Source organism: Sceloporus occidentalis, unplaced genomic scaffold (assembly GCF_023333645.1).
Source record: "Sceloporus occidentalis isolate IW3139 unplaced genomic scaffold, rSceOcc1.0.p SCAF_7, whole genome shotgun sequence".
Taxonomy (NCBI): Eukaryota; Metazoa; Chordata; class Lepidosauria; order Squamata; family Phrynosomatidae; genus Sceloporus; species Sceloporus occidentalis.
In genome coordinates this window covers 26,154,479-26,181,135 of record NW_028316987.1, presented here as the reverse complement: position 1 = coordinate 26,181,135, position 26,657 = coordinate 26,154,479, and the positions used below count along the sequence as shown (strand labels likewise).

At 38.4% G+C, this 26,657-nt stretch overlaps 1 protein-coding gene across 1 annotated transcript in view; it reads left to right on the top strand.

Annotated features, from left to right (window-relative positions):
* The window catches only part of ERP44 (endoplasmic reticulum protein 44), a 58,510-nt gene that overhangs the window by 23,455 nt on the left and 8,398 nt on the right, over window positions 1-26,657 (top strand). The window contains exons 4-8 of the mRNA XM_089532452.1: window positions 7-122; window positions 14,650-14,834; window positions 16,414-16,529; window positions 17,000-17,057; window positions 17,722-17,838. Of these exons, the coding sequence (XP_089388578.1) occupies window positions 7-122; window positions 14,650-14,834; window positions 16,414-16,529; window positions 17,000-17,057; window positions 17,722-17,838 (592 nt within the window). The remainder of the gene's footprint in view (window positions 1-6; window positions 123-14,649; window positions 14,835-16,413; window positions 16,530-16,999; window positions 17,058-17,721; window positions 17,839-26,657) is intronic.

Below are 26,657 nucleotides of genomic sequence, written 5' to 3'. Positions count from 1 at the left end.
CAACAGGTGTCGATTCAGTCAAATGCTGCACCCTATTTTTGAGGAAGCTTCCAATGTTATTAAGGAAGACTTTCCAAATAAGAATCAAGTTGTATTTGCCAGAGTAGATTGTGATCAGCACAGTGAGTAACTCATTTTTTTCAATATTTTAAATAAAGCTGAACAAATTCAAGTATCAAAGTATATTTAGAACAAGTACAAGCTTTTCTCAGTGTATTATATTTGACAAAGGGAAGCGATGCTGGTAAAGGAGTTATGAATTTCTTTAAAAAGAGAGGAAGTTTTTCATTTGTACAAAATTTCTTATTGAAGGAAGATACTTTAAAACCTAGATAAATTTGTGTTTATTGTAATAGTGATTTTATCTGATGTACTCCCGCCTCGATCCATGGGGAGAGGCGGGAAATATAAATAAAGATTTTATTTATTATTATTATTATGAGCTACATAATACCTTCTTATTTTCCCCAAGATTGGAATTGCATTCTCTTGCAAGAAAAATCTTTTTTAAATTTTGTTTTAACATAGTAGGAAATGAATCTGTTGTGCTCTTCCTTGATCTAAAGTTCAAGTGGGAAGTATAGTAAAATTACTTGTGTCTACAGTACCAGGCTACAAAGACATTCACCAAAAATATATGGATATAAATCAGTATTTTCCAATCTGTGTTTTATGAGAAATGTAAAAGTTTCAGTACCTAAACCATGCTTTCACAGAAGAGGAAGACCCATGTACTTGGGCTACACGTTACCCAGCCATGGTTTAACTGGTTGTGAAGTTCCACTCACTATTTATTTATTGAATACTGATTCTCGGACCTGAAATAGATGGGCCAAAAGATGCCACTTCTGCCCACTTCGGGGGTGTGGTATTCAGATGTCACATGCCTCCAAAGCAGCCAAAAACCACTCCAAAGCTGCACCAAGGTGGCAGGAGCTGGACTTTACAGGAGTTTTGCAAGAGCTTTGGGAGCAGACCATCTGGTCAATGCAGTCCCACTGCAATTGACGCTGGAGCGGACAAAGGCCACTCCATCCGGGCCATCTGCTTTGGCCCAAAAGCTTGCACTTTTGGATCTCCATGAATCAGATACTAAAGAATCACTAGTATAAAAGATCATAGAAGATTTTAACTGAACATTTTTTAATAAGCAATATGTGAAATAATTTTATCTTCATATAAAAATATTAGCAGGTGGAACAATAGCATTTAGAAAATATAACTGGTCAGAAAATAGCATAAGATAGAATAAATGCAACTGTAAAACAGTAAAAAGATTTTTTAAATGGCATTAAGATTTCTTCGTAGACAAAGGAATTTGAGTAGGAATCCTACATCACCCATCTCCTCCAAAAACTCCGTTTACTGCTTGTCATGTGCTCCTTGGCTGTTTTAGACTGTCTGCTGTGATTGGCTGAATTTTTATCTCTGTTCAACACAGATCATGCACTCTTTCACATTGATTAGAGCTACCTGGGCAAAAGAGGCAATTATCTCTAGTTCAGATATCTAAGGGCCTAAACAGATGGACAGGATACCTCAGGCAACCCATGGTATCCTTTCAATGATTTCCACTTGGGTCAACCTGGCACAGCAATGGGCAAGTCTTCTTACCCCTCCCCACCACTGCAATGTGGATCTGCCGCCATTATGTGCCTCTTACCTGTCTCCACTGTCACATCCTCTCTGAAGGACTCAGCCACAGCCTGTAAGGGCAGAAAGAGGGTGCCTGGATATACCCATGTGGCCATGTGACGGGGGTGACAAGTAAGTGGTGTGCAGGTTCATTCAGTTTGCCAGGTGTCAGAGAAACTTCACTGCAAACAACTGCTCTTTTTAGACTGGATAAAGTGCCTTTTGGGCCAGTATTGCATTGGATCCCCCAGGGGGAGGAAATATAAAATATTCAAAGGTGATTCAGAAATAGTAAGAAGTTGTAGTGCTGCTATGTTATGTTCAGCAAAATTAATAACAGAACAAGATTTTTCCATAGTTTTCATAAATTTTTTTCTGTCATGGTTGCTTTGGTGCTTAGATGCTTAAGTCTCCCAGGACCCATTAAAATTTTGTCAAAATGAAAGGACATAAACTTTGGCTTAACAATTTACTTTATGATCTGTCAGATCAGTTATGTGAAGTAGATCTATGTTTGTGGGTCCACCATTGCCATTAGCACAGTGTTTGCATATTCGGCAGTTTTGTTGCTATCTATGTCACAATACCCTTCCTAATCTTATTTGTTCTTACAGCTATGGATAATACCTCAATAAGTATACCAAAATTATGGATGTATTGGGTAATCTTGATATGTGCCACACTGAATTAATATATTTATTTTATATGGCTATTTAGTCTTGCTATTGCAACCTCGTGAACTTTTGCTATGTTGCCAGTGTTAAAGGTATAGAGTGTTCGGCATTTCCTTTCTGCATGATCAGAATGGCTGGTACCTTCTGTATTTCACATTTCATTAGTAATTTTAGTATTCTTTTTTAATCTTAAAAATTAATAACCCATTGATAAAGATAATAACCATGCATAAGAGCTAATTTACCTGTCCATCCACTATACTTTAAATACATAACATATTGGAATATATTAAATGGTATAGCTGTGTTAGTATGGAAAATCAGTTTGGAGAGGCATCTTGTAGCATGTTTGAGATTAACTGAAAGAAGTGTTGGTAGCATGAGCTTTTGTAGACTTCAGCCTACTTCCTCAGATGCATGTTTCAAGTGGAAATTGTCTTGTAGGAAAAAAAGAATATAATTAGAGATTGAAGGACAATCTATTGAATGATGAAGAAATACTAGAAAAAGCAAAACAGAAATTGAAACATTATTTTGAACCCCAATAGAGATTGTATGGAAGGCCAGAAAGGCAGCATAATATAAAAGGATATTATGAAGCCAGCCACTTAAGATATGTAATAGAAGATATGCTGGATATACCAGATTTAGATTGGTTAGAAATGGGGGGGAGGGAAGAGATAGATATGAAAATAGAGAATTTTTTAAAAAAAGAATTTAGTAGGAAAGAAATTAAAGAAATTGAAAACCCATTTATGAAAAATATATTAGAAATATGGAATAAATATTAAAAAGAATTAATGAATGAAAACTCAATGATTACACCAATAATAATGGAAAAATCTTTCTCCAAAAAATTAAAAGATTTATTAGATAAAGAATTAAAGGAAAGGAAAATAGATAAAATAGAAAATTGGATGGAATTAAAAATAGGAAAAGAAAATATAAAAGAAAAACTTAGGGGGATAAATATGTCCTGGTTACATATTATGCAAATAGAACAATGGTTTTAAAATTGGAAGAAAAAATATAGAAAAAGGAAAATATACACAATTTGAACAAATAATCCAGAAAGGAAAAGAAATGGAGGAAAATGAAAATATGAAAGGTACAACTTGTAAAATTTATAAAATATTAATGGAAAATAAGAGGAAAAATTAAATCAAATTATTTTAAAAGAAATATGGGAAGATGAACTAGAATGCAAAATTTGTGATAATGAATGGAATAAGATTTGGGAACAAAGACATTTGAAAAATTTATTGGTGCGAATTAAGGAAAATTATTATAAATTGATCTGGAAAATGGTATTTGACACCAGTGAGATTACATAATATAAACAAAGATAATTCAAAATATTGTTGGAGAGGCTGTCAGGAAGTAGGATCATATATACATATGTGGTGGCAATGTAAATATGTACAAAAATTTTGGGAAATAGTAATATTAGAGATAGAAAATATTATGAATATAAAGATAGATAGAAAACCAAACATAGTATTGTTATCAATATACAATGAAGTAGAATGGAAAGAAGAAAAAAACCTTGTAACAAATTTGTTTACTGCTGCGAGATTAATCATAGCAAGAAATTGGAAAACAAAAATAAATGTGAAATTGGAGGATTGGTATAAAGAAGTTTGGAAGTTAGCAATTAATGACAAATTAACATGCAAGTTGAAAGTAAAAAAAGGATTATGGAAAAGAAATGATTTTGATGAAATATGGAAAAAATGTATTGAAAATGTATTAAGAAAAGAAGATGGGAAATTACCTCCACAGGAGGAGTTAAAATTTTGGATGGAGCATGAAGAAGGGAATCGCTCCGGGGGTGGGGTGCACTGAGAGGATATTTAGGATTTTTTTGTAAAAAAAAAAAATGAATAAGATGCAAAGTAGATATATGTATGGAAAGAATGTTAAATCTGTTTTGTTTTGTAAAATTTCAAAAATACTAAATAAAAAAGGCAGTAATGAGAAGGTTCTTTATACAAGAAATAAAAAGGAACAAAGAGAAAAAAGGGAAAATACAAAGCATGTTAAATGAAATTAAAAACAAAGAACAAAAGTTAAAAGAAAATACAAGTAAAAGAAATCTCAAAATGAAGATAAAGGTACTCCAGAAACAACTAGAGATTGAGGTGTTGTCTGAAATAGAAGAAAAACTGGAATTGGTAAAACAAAGAAATTTTGAATGAACAAGAAAAATGGCTTTCTTATAAATTATAAAAAGAGAAAGAGAAAAAATTATTCCTGGAAGAGATGGACATTTTAACACAGATAATAAATGATAAAGCTCCAAACAAACCAATAATGAATGGAAAGTGCTAGACCCACTATGGAAAAAAATGTGGGGGAAATGTTGCAGTCCTTTATTTGATATGAAAATTACATGTTATAATTTTCCCCTCTCCTTCTCTTTCTCTTTACTTAGCTCTTATTCCATTATTATTATTATTATTATTATTATTATCATCTAGTTTTTTTCTGTTTTCCAGATAGATGGATGGATAGATATGGGAAATATTTTAGTGGATTACAATACAAAGCTATTAAAGTGTAAAAACTGGTTTAAATAAAACCTGTAGCTATAAGAGGGTGTTGGGGGGGGGGGGGGGAGAAAAGAAATAATTAACTAGAAGGTAACGACAACAAGTTTAATGATTAGTCAGCTGACCATATCTATGTAATACTAAATACAATTGCAAAATACAAAATATAAAATGCAAGATTAAAATTTTTAAAAGATAAAACTAGATCACACCTAAAACTCATATAGGGGGTTAAAACAGATACAGACTAAATAAAAGCAAAATTAATAAAATGGGATACAAAATAAAATAGTCTAAGGTAAAACTGGCTAAAACAGAATGGAAGATAACAGTAAAAATGTTTAAATTAACTCATCACCATGACACAAAACCCCATTTTGTATAATAAATTGTTCTCTCAAGCAAGGAGCATTTACTACGAATTTAGCTACACATCGCACTATATGTATGTTCTCTCCAGAGAAAAGATAAGACAATTTTGCGATATGATCCCAGAAGGTCATTCTATCCAAAAATGGTTGTAAAAAGAAGGCAAATATTAAGGAAAAAGCAGTTTATATTTTTAACAATGGGAACAACCAGAAGAATAGTTAAATTACTTGAGCCTAAGGGTGAGGAAGTCATATATAGAATACCGAAAAAGAAAAGAGTAAATTAGCATTATTTTAAACTAAGAAAAAAATCTTTAAGAAAATACAATTTTTTATGAATTTAAGAAGATGGAAGGGGACAGTAAGGTCTGGTACAGATGGGCAGGAAGGGATGGCAAGATGCTGCCCCTTTCTGCCCCAGATCGTTGCTGCAGCAACTGCACAGGCGCGACAACGATCTGCTCCAAAAAAAAGCTGCGAAAAGCAGCTCCTTTCCGCGCCGCTGCGAAGATGCCATTAGAGCCCTGGAGCAGTGCGGTGACGTCTCTTGTGCGCTGCCCCATTTGGACAGTGCATAAGGCACGTCATTGGCACATGCACTGTCTGAATGCGCACACGCCCAAAATGTCACCAGGAGAGCATGGAGCGTGTGGAAGCTCCGCTCTCCCAAACCCTAGGTTCAACCCCAGGCGGTATGTACTGGGCATTTGTTAGTATCTAGAAGGTCAGAGAAAATGTGTGGAATGTGACTGGAAGTGTTTAAAAGGTAAGAGGAAGTATTTTGAAGGTTGGCGTAAGTATAACAGCTAGAGGAAAGGATGGAAGTGATTTCTGAACCATACCTTTTGCTCCTTTGTCTGTTTTTCTCTAATTGTGAGTGGGTAATATTGAGTTCCTTTACATTTTTGAGTGTGCTGTAAAATTGGCTCTTATGCTGTTAATTTGAGAATGGGCATCATTTGCAATGCAAATTCCATCTTTCCTTGTGAAACTGCCAGCTCTACAAGGACAAATGTGGCATCTTTCACACTCCTTCTAACTACTTTCAGAGTGCTAGCATAGTTATCTTCTGTCTGATGTACTGTTGCTCAGGCACACAATCAGGCCTAGCAGTTTGAAAGGAATTATTGAAGGCTTAATGACAAAATGTCATCTTGTGTGTCTTCCCAACTAACATAAAAAAGTTTCATTACAAGCATGTGGAATCCAAATGTAATATATATATCCTAGTGTTTTATATTTTGTCATGCTTCTGACAGAACTAAAAAAAGGAAAAGAACCAGGGACTGGAAACTGTAGTTCATTGGTTTTAATTGAGGTTGGTTGTAAAATCAGTACCTACTAGTGTTTTGTCAATATGATAATGGGGATCTCTAAAATGAGGACAGAAAATAATATATGAAAAGTTATATTTTCTCTTAATTTGGATAGAGTACCCAAATTAGAGTACAAGTGGATCAACCTATTTATATAGCATGGTTGAGGACATTCAGGGCAATGGTATCAATAGAATGGATCATCTTTTTTTTTTTTTTTTTACAAGAAGTGGCTGGAAATTCACTCAGAAGGGTCAGAAAACAGTATAGATTAATCTGATTTTGGAGTGGACCATATTAATCAGTCCCCACCATGCAGAGATTACAAACAGTGAACATTCCATCTGAAATTCTCTGAAGATGCCAGCCACAGATGCTGGCAAAACGTCAGGAATAAACTCTTCTAGAACATGGCCACATAGCCCGAAAAACCCACAAAAATATTTCTTCTTCTTCTTCTTCTTCTTCTTCTTCTTCTTCTTTTCTTTTTGGTCTGGTAATGGAGTAGGACTCATTCTGACCTGGGCAGAGTTACACTACCTTTGTAGTGTTGGAGCTGCAGTTTAAGTGAATGCCTAGATTCAACCGTTAATTCTGATACCCAGACTGTGACCAGAAGTGCATTTCCAAGTATAAGACTGATGTGATAAGACTGATGTGTCCACATGTAATGGTGACACGTCGCTACCAGTCTGTTTCTAGATATAATTCAAAGAATTGTGACATACAAAGCCCTGTCTGATTTGTGATTAGGCTATTTGGAAGACTGCAGTCTCCCATAGATGTATAGATTTTAGTAGAAGTTTGTATGGATTTTAGTATCTTCAGAAGAGGGTGTTCTTACTCCCCTCAACATTGAGGCACATCTGATGGGACATGAGCAAGCGACAGTCCCTGTCACTATCTGCAACTTGTTGTACTTTCTGGTGCCTTTCCACTGTCAGGCAAATATATTTTTATTCAGACAGGTAAGCTGACCTGCATCTAAAGAGGATGTAATAGTTGCCTGAAACATAATAACAATATTAAGATTTTATTTTTATTTTATTTTATTTTTAACTGCTTATTACATCTTCAGTGTACCTGTTTTGTATAAGCTATTTTGTTAAAAATAAAATAAACTAAAAATAAAATCTTAATATTATTATTATGATTCTAATGTTTAATTTTTGTTTTATTATTGCTGAATGCCTTGAGAATATCAATGAGGTACAACACTAAATATTAACATTAAAGTAAGCAAAATGCTCTGTGTATATGGAAGCTCATGCACACACATAGAGGGGCTTGCTTTATTGCAGACTGAATGTATAGCTCAAGATTTACCCTTCACCACTGCTCCCTGTTTTTCTTTCTTTCTTTATAAATTCTGTTGTCATTCTTCAGTGTGACAGTTCTACCTGTTTGAACTAGTAGTGATTTCGATGTGAACAGAGAATGTCTAAGAATATTTTAAGCATGCTAAACTATAACACATGTTGATGAATAAAACAGCCATAACTATGTCTTTGTTTGCACTTCTAAATTTTCAATTTTAAAAGTATATTCTAGTAATACTGATTGTGTTGGCTCTAGATGTATCAAGTGTCAGGGTTTAATGAAACTATTTAAAATGTTCTCTATTTGACTTGTGAATGAATTCAAACAGCATTTCATGTCTTTGCATTTTTATATTTTGTGAAAGAGAGTTTCCAAGTTCGCACTGTGCCTGTGTATTTCTACTGCATGCTTTATCATGCGAATTGTTGCAACTTATATGTGAAATAATCTAATCCACATTTCATGTTTGTTTAAATGGATGTAATATCAGGAGTTGTGGAACATCGAGCAAAATAGCTTGTATGGGTTTCCTTGACTAAATTTAGATTGGTATGCTTTACCCTCATGTGCCCCAAGTAATCCTATTGGCTGGTAGTGCCAGCAGTCAAGACTTATCATAATAAAACAAAGCCAGGCAATTAATGGCAGATGATGCCATTCAGTGCCACTGCACTGTACTCTAGCACTTCCTTGAGGGATTTTTCTAATCCAGTAAAGTTTTCCATTGTGAATTAAAAGGGAAGTATAACCATTCCAGACTTCAAGAAAGCCAATTTCAGTGAACATAGGGCAACACCAGTGGTGATCCTATGGTAAGGAATACTAAAAGAGAAGAGAATTCATGTTTATTAAAAGTGAAATAACAATTCCAATGAGGAGGAAGCATGGTAGGTGACTAAAGAAGCCAGGGATGGATGTCTAAAGAATTTTCAAAAACTAAGATTTAACAGGGATATGTACAAGAAATGGAGAAGAGGGAAATCACCAAAGAGGAATTCAAACAAATAGCCAGCATGTGAAGAAAGAAAATCAGAAAGGCAAAAGCAAGATAAGTTGATCTCTTGCCATGGATCAGTGATTGATCAGAATGGAGACTGCAGCTGAAAAGTGCATGAACCAAGCTGGGGAGGGCAGCTATGAAATAAATAGACAAGATCCTAAAATACAAAGACATAAAAATGAATACCAAGGTTAGGATTATCCAAGCCATTGTATTCCCCATCACCATGTATTGATGTAAGAGTGTAAGTAAAGTGTAAGTACTGGCGCGGAAAGGGGTGGCTGCGGACCGCCCCTTTTCCGCGTTCTGTACTGGGCCCAAGATGACTAAAATAAGGCTGTCATACTTTGGCCACATCATTTGAAGACAGGACTAACTAGAAAAGACAATAAATACTAGGAAATATGGAGGGTGCTAGAAAGAGAGGAAGATCATACACTAGATGGATAGATTTAAGCAAGGAAACCATGCCTTTGAGCTTACAGGACTTGAGAAGTGTGCTTCAGGACATGGGGGCTTGGAGATGTCTCATTCATAGGATCACCATGAGTTAGAGCTGACTTTAGGACAGCTAACAAGAAGAAAAAGAAATGAAAAAAGGGGGGGGGGAATCACCAAAGAGGAATTCAAACAAATAGCATGTGTTAGGAGAAAAACTAAAGTGTAGAATGAACCCAGGCTTGCTAGAGGTTAAAAGGAATAAAAGGGTATTTTGGTTACATCCATCGTAAAAGAAAGAACAAAGAAATGGTAGGGCCACTGTGTGGAGAAGCTGGCAAAATGCACACAGGGCCCGGAGAAAAGGCAGAACTACTCGACACCTTCTTTGCCATGGTCTTCTCCCAAAATAAAACAATGCTTAACCTGGGGGAAATGGAGCATGTGGTGCAGTAGGGTAAATGCAGCACAGAATAGGTAAAGAGGTAGTGCAGGAATACCTGGCTCCTTAAAATGAATTCAAGTCTCCAGGGTCAGATGAACTTTATACAAGGATATTAAAAGAATTGGCAGAAGTACCGGTAATCTCAGAACCACTTGCAATAACCTTTGAGAATTCCTGGAAAATAGTAGAGGTCCCAGCAGGCTGACTAGAAGAGGGCAAATGACCCCATCTTTTTGATAATGGAATAGAGGGCTTGCTCATCAAATTTGCAGATGACACAAAATTACGAGGCGAAGCCAGTACCTCCGGGGACAGGATTCAAAATGACTTTAACAGTTTAGAGAGCTTGGCCAGAACTGACAAAATGAATTTATAAACAGAAAGAAATGCAAAGTACTACACTTAAGCTGTAAAATTGAAATACAGTCATCCCTCCATATTTGCGGATTTGATATTTGCGGATTTGACTATTCACGGATTTCATTAATATGTTCTCTCTAGGACTGTCTAGGTCCTCCAGTGCAACTTTATGGTCAACTTTAACTAAAAGTTGCACTGAAAGACCATTTGTAGCTACTCCAGTGCCATTCAATGGTCAGTGTATGTTGGACATTGACCACAGAGTTGCACTGGAGGACCTAGAGATTCCTAGAGAGGTGTCCTTCAGGTAAAAACATGGTGTTTTTATTATTTGCGTTTTTTCCATATTCACGGGGGTCTTGTTCTCCTAACCCTAGCGAATATGGAGGGACAACTGTACTGTACATAGATATAGGATGGGGGACACAGGGCTTGACAACAGTACATGCAAAAGGGATTTAGTAAACCCCAAGCTGAACATAAGTCAGCTAAATAGGCGATGTGATACTAGGCTGCAGTGGAATATGCTGTCTAATATTATTGTGGGGTTTCCTTCTTTGGAGGTTTTTTAACAGAGGCTGGATGGCCATTTGTTAGGGATGTTTTGATTGTGTATTGCTGCATGGCAGGGGTTGGACTGGATGGACCTTGTGGTCTCTTCCAACTGCGTGATTCTGTGATTCTATTCAATTCTTTCATCAAATCATCTCTGATGAGTACTCTTTTTGGAAAGAATGAAAGTTTTTAGATCTTGCTCCCCAAAGACTTTTTTAATGCTTATGGCATATAGTTGAAATGCATACACTGCTTTTGAACACAATCCACTAGAAATTTCTCCTGTATGGGTTTATTGAACACAATGCGCAGGAATCTGACTTTTGTTCTAGTGCATATATTCCTTTCATCATCATCATCATCAGCAGCAGCAACAACATATGTTTATATCATGTCATGAAAGTACATAGTACTTCACAGAATAAAACAATAAAAGACAGACAGCCCTACCAAAAATGTACAATCTTATTTAATTTCATTGTGGAGTTGTGTGCATACAATAAACTATCTAGTGGATTAAATATATCTCTTTTTCTGTTCTTAACGGCAAGCCATTAAGATGAAGTAGGTACATTGCCTTGCATTATGAAAAAGCCAGTGTTCCTATTTAAGTCCATCATAGATAGGTGCCTACTGCATTTCTAAACAGTTCTATAGCAATGTTTTAAAAAATCTGTGATAGGCATATAGCTCAGACTAAAAATATTTTTAGTATACTAGTATGATAAGGGCTTGGCAGCTTGACATGGCAGAAGTCATTCACTAGTCAAGTTATATACAGGACAGTATTGTGTAGTGGCTGGAATTGTGGCACTGGTGTTGGTTCAAATTTGCCCTGAGAATCACTTTCTCTCAACCTAACCTGTCTCACATGGGCACGAATCCAAAGATCCAGCTTTAGAAGCAAAAGGCTTTTCTGTATATCACCATGACTTGGGAGCTGTAGATCAAAGTCATGGTAATAAAGTTGTGGCTTTGTCTTTTCACCCCTCATATTGTCACATGCTAGCTCCTACATGTAGATTTTTATTTGTGTTAAGCCACAATTTACCCATTACATTCAAACCTGGCTTGTCACCTGACCTTAAATCTGAGTTTCCCAGTTTGAAACCAACAAGCTATGCCTTAATACAAGGTAGGATCATCATGATATTGCTTTTGCACAATGAAGTAAGGAACATATAGAATTGTGGGTACAAGGCTGTCAACCTTGTGCTCAACCTGAGGATAATGGAGCAGAGGACAGAATAGGGGAATTTCAGCACAGAATAAGTAAAGAGATAGTAGAGGAACACCTTGTTAATCTAAATGAATTTAAGTCTCCGGGACCAGATGAACTCCATCCAAGGGTATTAAAAGAACTGGCAAAAGTAATATCGGAGCCATTGGCAATCATATTTGAAAACTCCTGGAGAACAGGAGAGATCCCAGCAGACTGGCGAAGGGCAAACGTTGTCCCCATCTTCAAAAAGGGGAAAAAAGAGGATCCCAACAATTATCGTCCAGTTAGTCTGACATCAGTTCTAGGAAAGATTCTGGAGCAGATCATTAAACAGAGAGTCTGTGAACATCTAGAAGGCAATGCCATAATCACAAAAAGTCAACATGGGTTTCAGAGAAACAAGTCATGCCAGACAAATCTAATCTCTTTCTTTGATAAAATTACCAGCTTGGTAGATGAAGGGAATGCTGTGGATATAGTATATCTTGATTTCAGTAAGGCCTTTGACAAGGTTTCCCATGACATTCTTGCAAACAAGCTTGTAAAATGTGGGCTAGACAAAGGAACTGTTAAATGGATCTGTAATTGGTTGACCGGCCGAACCCAAAGGGTGCTCAACAATGGCTCCTTTTCATCCTGGAGAGAAGTGACCAGTGGGGTCCCACAGGGCTCTGTCCTGGGCCCAGTGCTATTCAACATCTTTATCAATGACCTGGATGACAGAATTGGGAGCATACTTATCAAATTTGCAGATGACACCAAATTAGGGGGAATAGCTAATACCCCAGAGGACAGGATCAAGATTCAAAATGACCTGAATAGACTAGAAAGCTGGGCCAAAGCTAACGAAATGAAATTCAACACAGAGAAATGTAAGGTATTGCACTTAGGGCGGAAAAATAAAATGCACAGATATAAGATGGGTGACACCTGGCTGAATGAAACTACGTGTGAAAGGGATCTAGGAGTCCAAGTAGACCACAAGTTGAACATGAGTGAACAGTGTGATGCGGCAGCTAAAAAGGCCAATGCTATTTTAGGCTGCATCAATAGAAGTATAGTGTCTAGATCAAGAGAAGTAATAGTGCCACTGTATTCTGCTCTGGTCAGGCCCCACCTAGAATATTGTGTCCAGTTCTGGGCGCCACAATTCAGAAAGGACATTGAGAAACTGGAGCGTGTCCAAAGGAGGGCGACAAAAATGGTGAAGGGTCTGGAAACCATGCCCTATGAGGAACGACTTAGGGAGCTGGGGATGTTTAGCCTGGAGAAAAGAAGGTTAAGAGGTGATATGATAGCCCTGTTTAAATATTTGAAAGGATGTCATATTGAGGAGGGAGCAAGCTTGTTTTCTGCTGCTCCAGAGAACAGGACCCGGAACAATGGATGCAAGCTGCAGGAAAAGAGATTCCACCTGAACATTAGGAGGAACTTCCTGACAGTAAGGGCTGTTCGACAGTGGAATGTACTTCCTCGGAAGGTGATAGTCTCTCCTTCCTTGGAGGTCTTTAAACAGAGGCTGGATGGCCATCTGTCAGGGATGCTTTGATTTGGATTTCCTGCATGGCAGGGGGTTGGACTGGATGGCCCTAGTGGTCTCTTCCAACTCTATGATTCTATGATTCTATGATTTTGTAAAACAAGGTTTAATAAAGTAGTAGCTGACCATCCAAATGCATCTGTTCTGCAGCAACTCATATTACCCCAACACCATGGACATTTTGGGATGAGATTAAGGATCTAGATGGTTGGATGGTTTTCTTGGTATATGTAATGGGACCTTTCAATACAATCTCTGTTGGTTTCTTCCTTCTACTATACAAAACAACGTTTTGTAATGATTAATTATGGGGTTGTTTTTGTTGGTTTCTTTCAGATCTCTTTTTCTAACTTTTCTTTGCTGTAGCTACCTCTTGTTGGTTTTAGTCATATGCCTAGCACAAAAAGATGATTTAAGATGTTCTTAAATAATTGTATTGTTTACACTAAGTTTAATTTAACCTGTTTGAATCATTTCTTGAAAGATGATTACTGGCTTGAACGACTTTAAAACAGTCATTATTGCCTAAGAGAAGTTTTAAAGAAAGTTTGAGATAGCTAAAATTAGGAATGTCAGCAATTTAAAAATGTTGATGATTACCAGCTAATAAAGCTAATTTTTCCAATAAACTGAAGTGGTAAATTACTCCCGTCAAAAACCAATTAGTAGCTTGAGATTCTTGAAGTGAAAACAAGGACGTCATTTAAAGTGTTAGTATTTAGAATGTTCTCATTTGTAAAATAGCCAGAAGCAGTGAGATTCTCTGCTGCATTTACTTCTGATCTGAGTGTAGGCATCTAACTGGACCTTTTGAAGCACATGTTGCTGTACTTGGTTAAACTTAATTTTGGCACACTTGGAAAAAGCATGTTATTAATCTTACATTGTGGCCAGACCCTAAATATGTATTTGGTAATTGCTACATGTAAAAAAATATAATATTTTAAGTTCTGTTTATAATATAACAGTATAGTTATGCAAAATGATATCTGGAGGTTTAAAATGAATAGAAAAGCATAGAAAAAGTAATTAGGAGTCTAATGGAATCTAACGGAATGGAATTCTGGACATCCATGGTATCAACTTCCATTGAGATCTCACTTAAAATATGGAGAAAGTAGAGTGAATGGTTTGATACCAAACCTATGTTTTTATAAAAGGCTTGCTAACTATAGACATTTCTGTTTGCCTATCTTTCAAATACTTCTAATTGCTTTTCAGCTGATATCGCTCAAAGATACAGGATAAGCAAATATCCAACCCTAAAATTGTTCCGAAATGGAATGATGATGAAGAGAGAATATCGGGGTCAGAGATCAGTGACAGCAATAGCAGATTACATCCGACAACAGAAAAGTAATCCTGTTCAAGAATTGCTAAGCTTGGAAGAAATTATCTCTCTTGATGTGAGTCTTGCTCTATATGTGTGTATCTGTGGTGTATTGATGGACTATGTATAACCCTGAAATGCATATGTTCCACTTAAGACATGCTGTCCTTTTTCTTATTAGTGTAAACATTGCAATAATTGTTTATATTTATAAAATTATTTTCTTGATAATGTTATCAGGTATTGAAAGAGAATTAGATATCTAGCACATATGAAATAGACAGAAAATATTCACTGAAATTGTAGTTCTATATCATAACATTGACTTCTTTGTATCTTCAGTACTTGTTTCATTTGAACATACACATATACCTCAGTTAATAAAGTAGATGTATTTTGGAGTATTATTATTTTAACAAGAAATTTGATACCCGATGTTTGAGTTATATGGAAAGAATAGGGCCGGTTTCCTACCTCACAAAAATCAAGAGCTGTTATGTGTTTTAGCAAATATTTTATTCAAAGCTAACAATATATACATGTGAAATGGATAAGTAAGCCTTGGAAAATATTTTGAATCTTTTTAGAAACCACTAGAAGGTTTTGCCCAAAATCCGTCCAGGGATGATTTTGTATTCTTTCACCAGCTGCCATTTTTCTTGTGATTTCCATTTTGGTGACCATATTTATAGATATGTGTTGTTTTTTTTAACATGCAGGGGGGAAATGGATGATGCAGACTAATCTGCTTTTCTCTTTTCTCACTGTTTTGCAGTTGATGTGGAATTCTGGAGGCATACATACATAGCTGCAGTAGGATCACCTGAAGCAGAATCTCATTGTTTTTCACTCAAGCTTTATTGCTTTAACACTCCTACAACCTGACATTAGATATCTGTGTTTCTGCAGCTGTCCTTCACCATCTTCCCAGTGGCAGTGCTGCTAAAAATGTCCAGTTTAGCAGGAAGAGGAAATTAAAGACTCTGAGCCCATACAGACAGACCAAAATAAAGCTGCTTCGGGTCACTTTGGAGGTATGCTGTTTACATGATGCATGTGTCCTAAGAGGCCAGAAGCCACGCCAAAGCCACACCTAAATCCTAAGGACTGGAGCACAGCTTTGGCGCAGCTTCTGGGCTCTCAAGATGCATGTGTCATTTAAACAGCATACATTTAAACTGCCCCAAAGCAGCTTTATTTTGGCCTGTCTGTACAGGCCCTTAGTAAAATGGATGAGGCAACATAAAAAGACTTTGTAAAAAAGAGCTTCAGTGTCAGAGATTGTTAACTGAGTATGTGGAGAGATCTTGTAGCACCTTTGATACTAATTGAAAGAAAGAAATTGGCAGCATGAGCTTTCATAGACTTCAGTCTACTTCCTCAGATGTGTTTGGAAGTAGATGTATGAGGAAGTAGATTGAAATCTACAAAAGCTCATGCTGCCAATTTCTTTCTTTTATTTAGTCTCAAAGGTACTACAAGATCTCTCCACTTACTGATTCTACAGACTAACATGGCTATATCTTTGAATTCTGTTAACTGAGGTGTGACTGTACTTTGTCTCTTTCACTAGCTCAAGTACAGTAGGATAAATAAAAATGTCTTGTTGTTTCTTTTGATAGCTTAGACTAGCTTACATTTGTTTTGTGTTACAGCGCAGCAAAAGAAACATTATTGGATATTTTGAACAAAAAGACTCTGATAATTACAGGATATTTGAAAGAGTAGCAAATATTTTGCATGATGACTGTGTCTTCCTTGCTGCCTTTGGGTAAGATTCTCCCCTCCCCTCCCCCCCCCCCCCATACAAGTATCTAGTTGGGTAGGTCAGAAACTGTTGTATTAACTACAAAAGATCAGCTTTTGGTCCATAGAGTCTACATTTATGAACAAATGATTTACAGAATGTATTTTTTTCTGGAATTCTTTCCTCAGAAATCTTATTATCAGGGCTATAAAATATATGGCTGAAACATTTTCCTCCAAAACAATGGGCCTAAAAAGGCACCTTCTTTGAATGAGTTTCCCAGTGTTCTTTAGTTATATTATCCCCACACTCACTCATTTAGCAGTGGGAAAATAACATAGTATGGCTTACAGTGGAGGCTCGGAGTGACTGAGACATTGCCTTTAATAGTCTGCTGCCAATTCCAGGTTGGATCCCCCCCCCCCCCCCCCCGGTTTTACCATTAATTTAAAAAGTGAACTACATAACCTTAAATTGGCCCTGTCTTTTCTTAGGTCTGTTTCTAAACCAGAACGATTCAGTGGCGACAACATAATCTATAAGCCACCTGGGGTAAGTTTAAATACAATTTTTCCTTATTTGTCATAGCCATTAACAGTAGATTTATTTAATTTAAAAAGACCCTCTTGACTTTTTCTTTTATGTAACCATTATAAAAACATTCCAAATAGTGTGTCTTGCAGAACTGATAATTTAATTCTGATACCTTGATATTTACTTTAATGTTTGCCGAGACTTGAAATATTTTGGACTCAACACTTTGGTACTGTAGTTGGAACAGCTGCATTGGGGTTCCTTTCAACTAAAATGGTGGGAACATCAAATGTCATTATAGAATATATAGATATAGATATATCCAAACATGTAACACATGTGTGGAACACATACATTTAAGAAGACCTTTAAAGAACCAGGCTCTGAATTGTGTCTGGTTCAAAGTTAGGTCTGGAAGATAAAACCATGGTGAGCTCTATCATCTCTCAGTTATCATATCTAAGCTTTGTCTTCATATGATGTCATGAGTTTTCATGCTCCTTCTAAGTGCAATTGGCAGCTGAAGCAAAGTAGAGGAGGCCTTGCAACCTGCTCTACTAGACATAGGGTTCTATGGGATCCTGTTACAGGATTAGCATGTAACCTGGCTCTTGGTTCTTAATGAATTAAAAGCTTCCTTTGGTGTACACTTATGGATAATTTGAAAATTTCATTTGAACAGGAAAATGCTCCAGATATGGTTTACTTGGGTTCAATGACGAATTTTGACTTGGCTTATGCATGGACTCAAGATAAATGTGTTCCCCTTGTTCGTGAAATTACATTTGAGAACGGAGAGGTAGGTGCCTGATTCTTCAGTCTTTCTACATGTTTATGTTTAAATGTTAAATTCTTATAAAGACATATGTACATGGATGACTCAAAACTAGTTGTTATATACTTAGTCATTTTCTTAAATAAGAGCAGGGGAAAGCAACTTCACCAGGTGTGTGGACAAATGTCTGCCTCTCCCAAAGTGAAGTGGATCACACTACTGTATTTTCTGGTGTATAGGACTACTTTTTAACCCAGGAAAATCTTCTCAAAAGTCAGGGGTCGTCTTATACGCCGGGGGTCGTCTTATAGGGCAGGTGCTGAAACCTCCGAGCCGGACTGGAGAATCTGCAGTCGCTGCATATATAACTGAAGGGCAGAGCAATCTGCAAGCGTCCGGCACGCCTGGGGTATGGAAAAAGAGCCGTGTTTGCAATACCGCTCTGATAGTCTTGGAGACAGGTCAGGCTGGTCAGGCAGGGAGAGCTGACCAATCCAAGCAGGCTTTGTATATAATAAGTTTTCCTGCTAAGTATCTGCATGTCATAAACATTTGAATTAAAATTACCATATTGAAATCAAATCTGATGGGTTTTTTTTTTAATTTTTATTTGGTGTGCATTGGAAGAGGGGGTAGTCTTATATGGCAAGTATATCCCAAACTCTGTATTTTAACTGGAAAAGTTGGGGGTCGTCTTATACGCCGGAAAATACGGTACTTTATTTTCTGTACAAAATCACACATAGAAGTGACCAGAAATTTACTCCCTTTCAGGGCTGCCAGGTATGGCCTGGAATTATAGAATCATAGAGTTGGAAGAGACCACAAAGGCCATCCAGTCTAATCCTCTGCCATGCAGGAATACACAATCAAAGCACTCTCTTGAAATGGCCACCCAACCTCTCTGTTTAGAAACCCTCAAGGAAAGAGATTCTACCACACTCAGAAGGAGAGTGCTCCATCTATGGAACAGCTTTCACTTTTAAGGCATTCTTCCTAATTATTAGGTGGAATCTCTTTTCCTGTAGTTTGCATCCATTGCTCCGGGTCCTATTCGTGGAAGCTGCTGAGAACAAGCTTGCTTCTAGAGGGCATGCTTATCAAATTTACAGATGACACAAAATTAGGAGGAGTAGCTAATACTCCAGAGGTCAGGATCAAAATTCAAAACGACCTTAATAGATTAACAATCTGGGCCCAAACTAACAAAATGAATTTCAATATGGAGAAATATAAGATACTGCACTTAGGGCAAAAAATATGTATAGATATAGGATGGGGGACACCTGGCTTAACGAGACTATGTGTGAAAAGGGATCTAGGAATCCTAGTAGACCACTACTTGAACATGAGTCAACAGTGTGATACGGCTGCTAAAAAGGCCAATGTGATTTTAGGCTGCATCAATAGAAGTATAGTGTTTTGATCAAGCGAAGTAATAGTGCCACTCTAATCTGCTTTAGTCAGGCCTCACCTGGAATACTGTGTCCAGTTCTTGGCACCACAATTCAAAAAGGATGTTGACAAGTTGAAGCGTGTCCAAAGGAGGACCACCAAAAAGGTGCAGGGTCTGGATACCATGTCTTATGAGGAAAGACTTAGGGAGCTGGGTGTTTAACCTGGAGGGGTGATATGCTAGCCCTGTTTAAGTATTTGAAGTGATATCACATTGAGTATAGAGCAAGCTTGTTTCCTGCTGTTCCAGAGATTAGAACATGGAACAGTGGATGCAAGCTACAGGAAAAGAGATTCCATCTCAACATTAGGAGGAACTTCCTAACAGTAAGGGCTGTTTGACACTGGAACACACTCCCTCAGAGTGTGGTGGAATCTCCTTCTTTGGAAGTCTTTAAGCAAAGTCTGAATGGCTATCTGTCGGGGGTTCTTTGATGGTGAGTTCCTGCATGGCAGGGAGTTGGACTGAACGCTTTCAACTCTATGAGTCTATCATTCTATGATTCCATCCTCAGTCCTTTCAAATATTTAAACAGGGCTATCATATCACCTCTTAACCTTCTCTTTGCCAGGCTAAACATACCCTGCTCCCTTAGTGTGTCGGTGGCAACGTTGCACTGCCAAAATTTCTCAAAATCTTTGACTCCTTTGTACTGTGTGCCACCCCTGCCACCACTTGTGTGAAGGTGAGACTCACTCACCTAACTATTTTTATCAGATGACAGCACAATGGCTATTTTTATCCCACTGCTGCCACAAATATGTGACATTTACCTCCCTAGCTGCCACCAAATTGCACAACAAGACCCTTGAACGTGGATCCCTCACTTGAATGACTCCCACATTTTTCCTTTACCTCTATAGGATGACAGGACACTCACTATTTTGAATGTTCTGAGCAATAAAATATTATTAACCCCTGGTAGCATTTGCCTTATAGTTTCTTAAAATACCTCAAGTGACCACACATTGAACCAAAACAAAAGAAAAATTTTACGAGATAGTTGGTTACAGTATCTCTCTTCTGGTGGATTCAGAGTTGATACTGTGTTTATGCATATGTGCTTAAACAGTTACAGCTTCACATATGACTTTTGACCAGACTCTGAGCTTTAAAACTTTGTTTGCTACTTTATGTCTGTTCCAGCCACACCAGTTCACTTTCCACACTCGACCTCTTTGTAGGGCAACCTGGGTATTCAAATCTCTTCCCACTGCCCCTTTTCAGCAGTATATCTCAGCCAACTTGGCTGTTAAAGCCCCCCAGGGTCTAATAAACCTCCCACTAACTCAGTTCCGTCCCTCTCTGGCTCCTGTCTAATTCCCTATCTCCTCATAAACACTCCTCTCTTCCTATTTATACTTGCTCCTGGGAGTAGCTCCCAGCTTTTTATGGCTAAGCTCCCATTGGCTTTTACCAGGCTCACTCTTGATTGGATGTTGCCAATCTGTCTTTTTTCCACACTAAGTCTCTCACGGGGCATGGTTTCCAGACCTTTCACCATTTTGGTCACCATCCTTTGGACACATTCCAGCTTGTCAACATCCTTTTTTGAATTGTGGTGCTCAGAACTGGACACAGCATTCTAGGCGAGGCCTGGTGAAAGCAGAATAGAGGAATACTATTACTTCCCTCAATCTAGACCAGTGGTCCCCAAACTTTTTTGAGCTACTGCCCCCTTTCTTCTTGAATGACAACCCTAATCCCCCTCCCCCAAAAATGTATTTCTTGATATTAGGTCTACTGTTCTGTTGCACATTCAAAATAACCAATCTCAGTCACTACACCTTTTGCCATCTGGTCATGTTGGGAGCAGCACTAGGGGGCATGGAGGTATGTTGGCCACACTGGGTGACACCATAAGTGAGGTGACACCACGTCCACCACCCTTGTCCACCACACACTGTTGTTCCCTAAACATCTGTTTTTGCAAAGAAACAGGGCATGGCATTAATGTACCTTCTAAGACAAGAGGAGCTCAATGGAAGAGAAGGTGTGGCCAGAAAGCAGGGTAAATGGAGTTTCTCCTTTCTTCACCTGCTGAGCTTCAAATACCCTCTGGAAGAAGAGGAGGAGTCAGAGCAGGACTTTCTAGGTTCCTTCATCCTGGTATGGCCTGGCCCTATCCATGAGGGAGAGGGAAGCAGGCAGGAAAATCAGGGAGTGAGTGAGTTAAGAGGAGGAAGGCTGCTATCTGCCACTAGCACAAGAGCCTCCAGCTTCAGGAGTAGAGTGCAGGAGGAATCCAGGGATTCTTCATCCTCATAACTCTGAAAACATAGGATTGTTGTTAGAATGGGAGGCAGCAGTCTCCAGCTTTGGGAGTGGGATGCAGGAGGAATCCAGGGTTTCTTTCTCATCTTTACTCCTGAAGCAGAAGACTGTTAGGTTGAGAGAAAACGGCCTCCAGTTTTGGGAGTGCGGTGCAGGAAGGATCCAGGGTTTCTTCCTCCTCTTAAATCCCAGAACAGAAAGCTGTTGTGTCAGTGGGAGACAGTAGCCTCCAGCTACATGAGTGTAGTGCAGGAGGAATTCAGGAATTCTGCTTTGGGAGTTAGGAGGACAAAGAAGGCCTGGATTTCTCCTGCATCCCACTCTGAAAGCTGGAGGCAGCTCTCTCCCATTCACAATAGCATTTTGCTTCAAGAGTTAACAGGAGGAATAATCCTTGGATTCCTCCTGCAACCCATTCAGGAGGCTGTGAAGTCTCTTGTGTGAATGGGAGTTAGGAGAATGAAGACGTCTTTTGGTAGTTGTTTATGTGACAGCTATCACCATTACATTTAGTGACATATGGAATTATTAAGGTGTAACATTAGTACAAAAAACATTATTCTGTATGGTCTGGTAGGGGAGGAGGTTAATGGGGGTATTTGAGAGAGTGTTATATTAAGGATGGAGCAAGTTTGTTTTCTGCTGCTCCAGAGAAAAGGACCCAGAACAATGGATGCAAGCTATGAAGAAAGAGATTCCACCTCAATATTAGGAGGAACTTCCTGACAGTAAGAGCTGCTCAACAGTGGAATGCACTCCCTTGGAGTATGGTGGAGTCCATGATTTTTTGATTCTGTGAACCACCATGCCTGAAAAAACCCTATGAAATTCATGATGTTGCCATAAGTCCACAGGTGACTTGAGGGAACGTGCGTGTGTGTGCGCACGCACACACACACAATTTCTGGCTGTTTGGAGGAGTTTCAAGAAAAGCCATCATTCTTGGAGGCCTCTAGGACTGGTGGCTACTTTTGAGGTATTTTTGCCCCACAAAATTGGGGAGGGGGGGCAGGAAAAAAGGGTTGAGGATCATGCACATGATAGCTATAACTAAGATTGGATTGCAACATAGAAATGATAGGAATCATTTCAGCTAGATTTTTCCATCTCTAAATTTGAGGAAAGATTGTTCTGTCGTATAGTGGCTTATGAGTACCGTATATACTCAACATGCACATGATAGCTATAACTATGATTGTATTGCAACATAAAAATGGTAGAAATCCTTTGATTTCTTTTGAAAATATTGTCATGGCACAACCGTGGCAATCTGAGCACACATTTGCCTAACAAGAAAAATTAAAGTGTATGTTTTTTACAACAGTGTTAAACTATGTATTCATTGCAGCATTTGTTTACAGTGTTAAATTTGCATTTTGCTATGTGAAAGATGCCAGATATTTAGCCTTTTTAGAACTTTGTGATTGATTTTCAGTGTACTTTTCCCACGGTACAGTCAGACTCTGAGCCTTAGAAACCACCATTTATCATTATAAGTGTGTGTAAAGTGCTGTTACTGGTCTTACTACCCTGTGCTCCTGTCTACGTAACCAAATGCTTTCAATTTCACATCATTCCAAGAAGGCATTTTTCTTAGCAACATTTTTTTTCAGACTATCTTCCTGTATCCATACAACTCTAAAGCTAAGAAAGTCCAATATGTCTGCCTGCTTGAAAGCTTTACATTTTTCTTCAGTTCATACAGTAATTTACAAGTGATTTCAAAAAAATTGTGATATTTTTCAACTGGTAGGAAGAGATTTTCAGTTATAAAGATATATTTCACCCCTTGGTTTCAATTCACTCTGGAAATTGAAAATTTAGTGTTACTTCATATGAACCATTCTTACTCTGAGTCAGGCCATCGGTAAGCACAACTGAATTCAAGCCTTGGTGCTTTCTCATTTGTGATGACTGAGACCTTTTCACCTGGAAATTCCAAGGAAAGACTCTGAAATTTTCATTGTGGAAAGCATTTTCGTGACCACCGAAAAGCAGCTTAACTCCAGAAGCTGTTTTTTTAAAAAAAAAATCTGCCTGTTTCTCTTAATAAAATACTCAAATGGAGTATGCTGGGGGAGAATGGTTGTGGCAGGATGGAAGGAGAGGGGGGATCCTTCCTCTTACCACATTATATCCACCACTTTATGTAGCTACCAGAAATAATGATTTCTGGTGGGCAGAGAAGGATAGGTACTCCCCTCCCCTTTTTTTTAAAGAGTTTTTTTGTCCTCTGTGGAATGTGGCAGCTTTCTGACCATGTGTTTGTCCCTTCCAGGCCATTTTAGGCCCAGAAGAGATTTTTTTTTACAAGAGGAAGTGACCAAGATATCACTTCCTGGTTACCTCCTGTTTTTAAAAAAGGGTTCTGAGGGAATAAAATGGCCTGGGCCCTAGTAACATAACAAAAATGCTCCCCATGCTCCCAGACATCATTTGGGATCAAAAAATTGAAAACAATTGTGAACTGTGGATTCACAAAATGGCCTTGTAGAAACAGTGCGTGGTCCATGGATTGCACTTTGCCCATCTGTATATTATTATTATTATTATTATTATTATTATTATTATTATTATCTTTTCTTCTATCTCACCTTTTTCCTAATATAGCGACTCAAGTCAGTGAACAGTAAATTTAAAACAATATAGGCCCAGATCAGACGGGCCTTTGTGGCTCCCTCATCACGTGCGAGGGTTGCCTGGTGGGCGGAGTGCCCACACTCCAGCAACCCTCGCACATCATGGATGTGCCGCAGCTGCGGTGCGCCCACAAGACGGGACGCGTAACAGTGACGTCGCAGCTGCACCGCTTCCAAACAGAATGGCGCAGCTGTGATGTCACTGTGCCAGCTCTGGCGCTTTGCAGCGTCACAGCGGCACCACAAAAAGGAGCCGCTTCTGGGTGCTCCTTTTTTGCTCCGCAGCAACGCTGCACAATTTGATTGCTGCGGCACTCCTGCAGAGCAAAGAGAGGCGCCGGGGAGGCACAGCTTTTTGGCGCTCTGTACCATGCCATAATTTAAAAATAGTACAGCATTAAAATATACAAATATAAAATTTTAAAAAACAAACAATTTTAAAAATTAAAGAAGTTATGAATGAAAATGTAATGTGTTGAAATAAAAACCTGTTATCAGCTTCGGCTGATACGCCAGCTGCGCCCTTCCCTGGAAGTAAAGGATCTAGAAACTGTTGTACATTCACTGGTAACTTCACGACTTGATTTCTGTAATGCGCTCTACATGGGGCTACCCTTGTGCCTAGTCTGGAAACTTCAGCTAGTGCAAAATATGGCAGCCAGGCTGGTCGCTGGAAAAACTAGGAGTGACCGAATAACACCCATCCTAAAATCTCTTCACTGGCTGCCTATTAGTTTCCGGGCACAGTACAAGGTGTTGGTTATAACCTTTAAAGCCCTACACGGCTTGGGTCCAACCTATTTGAGGGATCGCCTACTCCCACATAATCCGCCCTGCACCCTCAGGTCCTCTGGGACGAATTTATTGCAACCTTTAAAAACCAGACTAACTGCTACCTCTCAGAGGTAAAAAAGCTGTCAAGACAGATCTCTTCCGGCAGGCCTTTCCTGAATAAAAGTGCCCGGCCACAGAATGACTGCCCCCCACATCATGTATTAGCCCTCCGCTCTGTCCTCGTATTTTTATTGTGTTTTTAATAGATATTTTAATTGTAACATGTTTAATCCTGTTTTAAGGGGAGGAATTTGGGACATAATTTTGTAAATGTGGATTTTAATGTGTTGTGACCTGCTTTGATTGTCTCGTCACAGAAAAGCGGGATACAAATAAAAGGTTTATTTATTATTTATTATCTGCCGCCAAAAGGACAGCAAGTATGGAGCTGTCCTGGCCTCTCTAAGGAGGGAGTTCTGGAGCTTAGGAGCAGCCACTGAGAAGACCCTTTTACTTGTTCCTACCAAACAAGCCTGAGAGGGTGGTGGGACAGAGAGAAGGGTCTCTCCAGATGATCTCAACAGTCTAGTGGGCTCGTAAAGGGAGATGCGGTCCTTCAAATAACATGGACCAAGCTGTATATGGTTTTATAGGTCCAAACGAGCACTTTGAGTTGTGTCCAAAAATGGATTGGCAGTCAGTGGAACTGTCGCAGCAAGGGAGTTGTATGCTCCCTGTAGTCAGCTCCATTTAACTACTTGGCTCTTTGAGCCAACGGATGTTTCTGAGCATTTTTCAAAGGCAACCTCATATAGAGTGTATTGCAATAACCCAAATGGGATGTAACCAAGTCATGTACCACCATGACTTCTCCAGGAATGGGCGCAGTTGGCGCACTAGTTTTAACTATGCAAAAGCATAGCTATGCTAAAACCTGGGCCTACAGGCTCAGTGCTGAATACAGAACTACCCCAAACTTTTTTTTAGTGTTTCATACCAATGCTGTCATTTTGACTGCTTAAAACTTTTTATCTCAATCATATACTACTTTGTCTATTACACATTTATGGTATTTATTTCTAACTTTCCTACTTCTCAGTTATTAAAAATAAAGATATCAAAGATATCAGCCAGATGAATGTATTAGGACAGTTGTGTGTTATATCTATGTGGGGCTTCAAACCATAATGTGTGTGGGTTTTGTTTTGATTTTGGGGCTGCTGTTTTATTTTTGCTACCGTATATACTCATCTATAAGTCTAAAAATTTATGCCCAAAAATTGACCCCAAAAACCCAGGCTGACTTATTTATGGATCACTATCGAAACGTGATACCAATTGTTTCAGATTTCCCCATGCAGGAAAGAGCCAAGCAGAAAGAGTCTTGTGATTGATTGATATTGTTGTTTGTTTAAGAGTCCCCCTCCTGCCTGCACGTCTGGCTGAAATGAAAGCTGAAATGATGAAGAAAAGGCTCAGTGAGAGTCTCTCTTGCCATACACACACATATACACACTGAAGGAGCCTCCAAGTTTTACCCTTGACCTGTCTATCCATGAGTCATGGCAAAATCCATAATTTTGGCCCTCAAACCTGACCTCCACATATACATGAGTTCGACTTATAGTTGAGTATATACGGTAATCAGGAAAATATTCCTGAAAACCATAGGGACAGGTAAAATTTTAGTTTTTATTCCT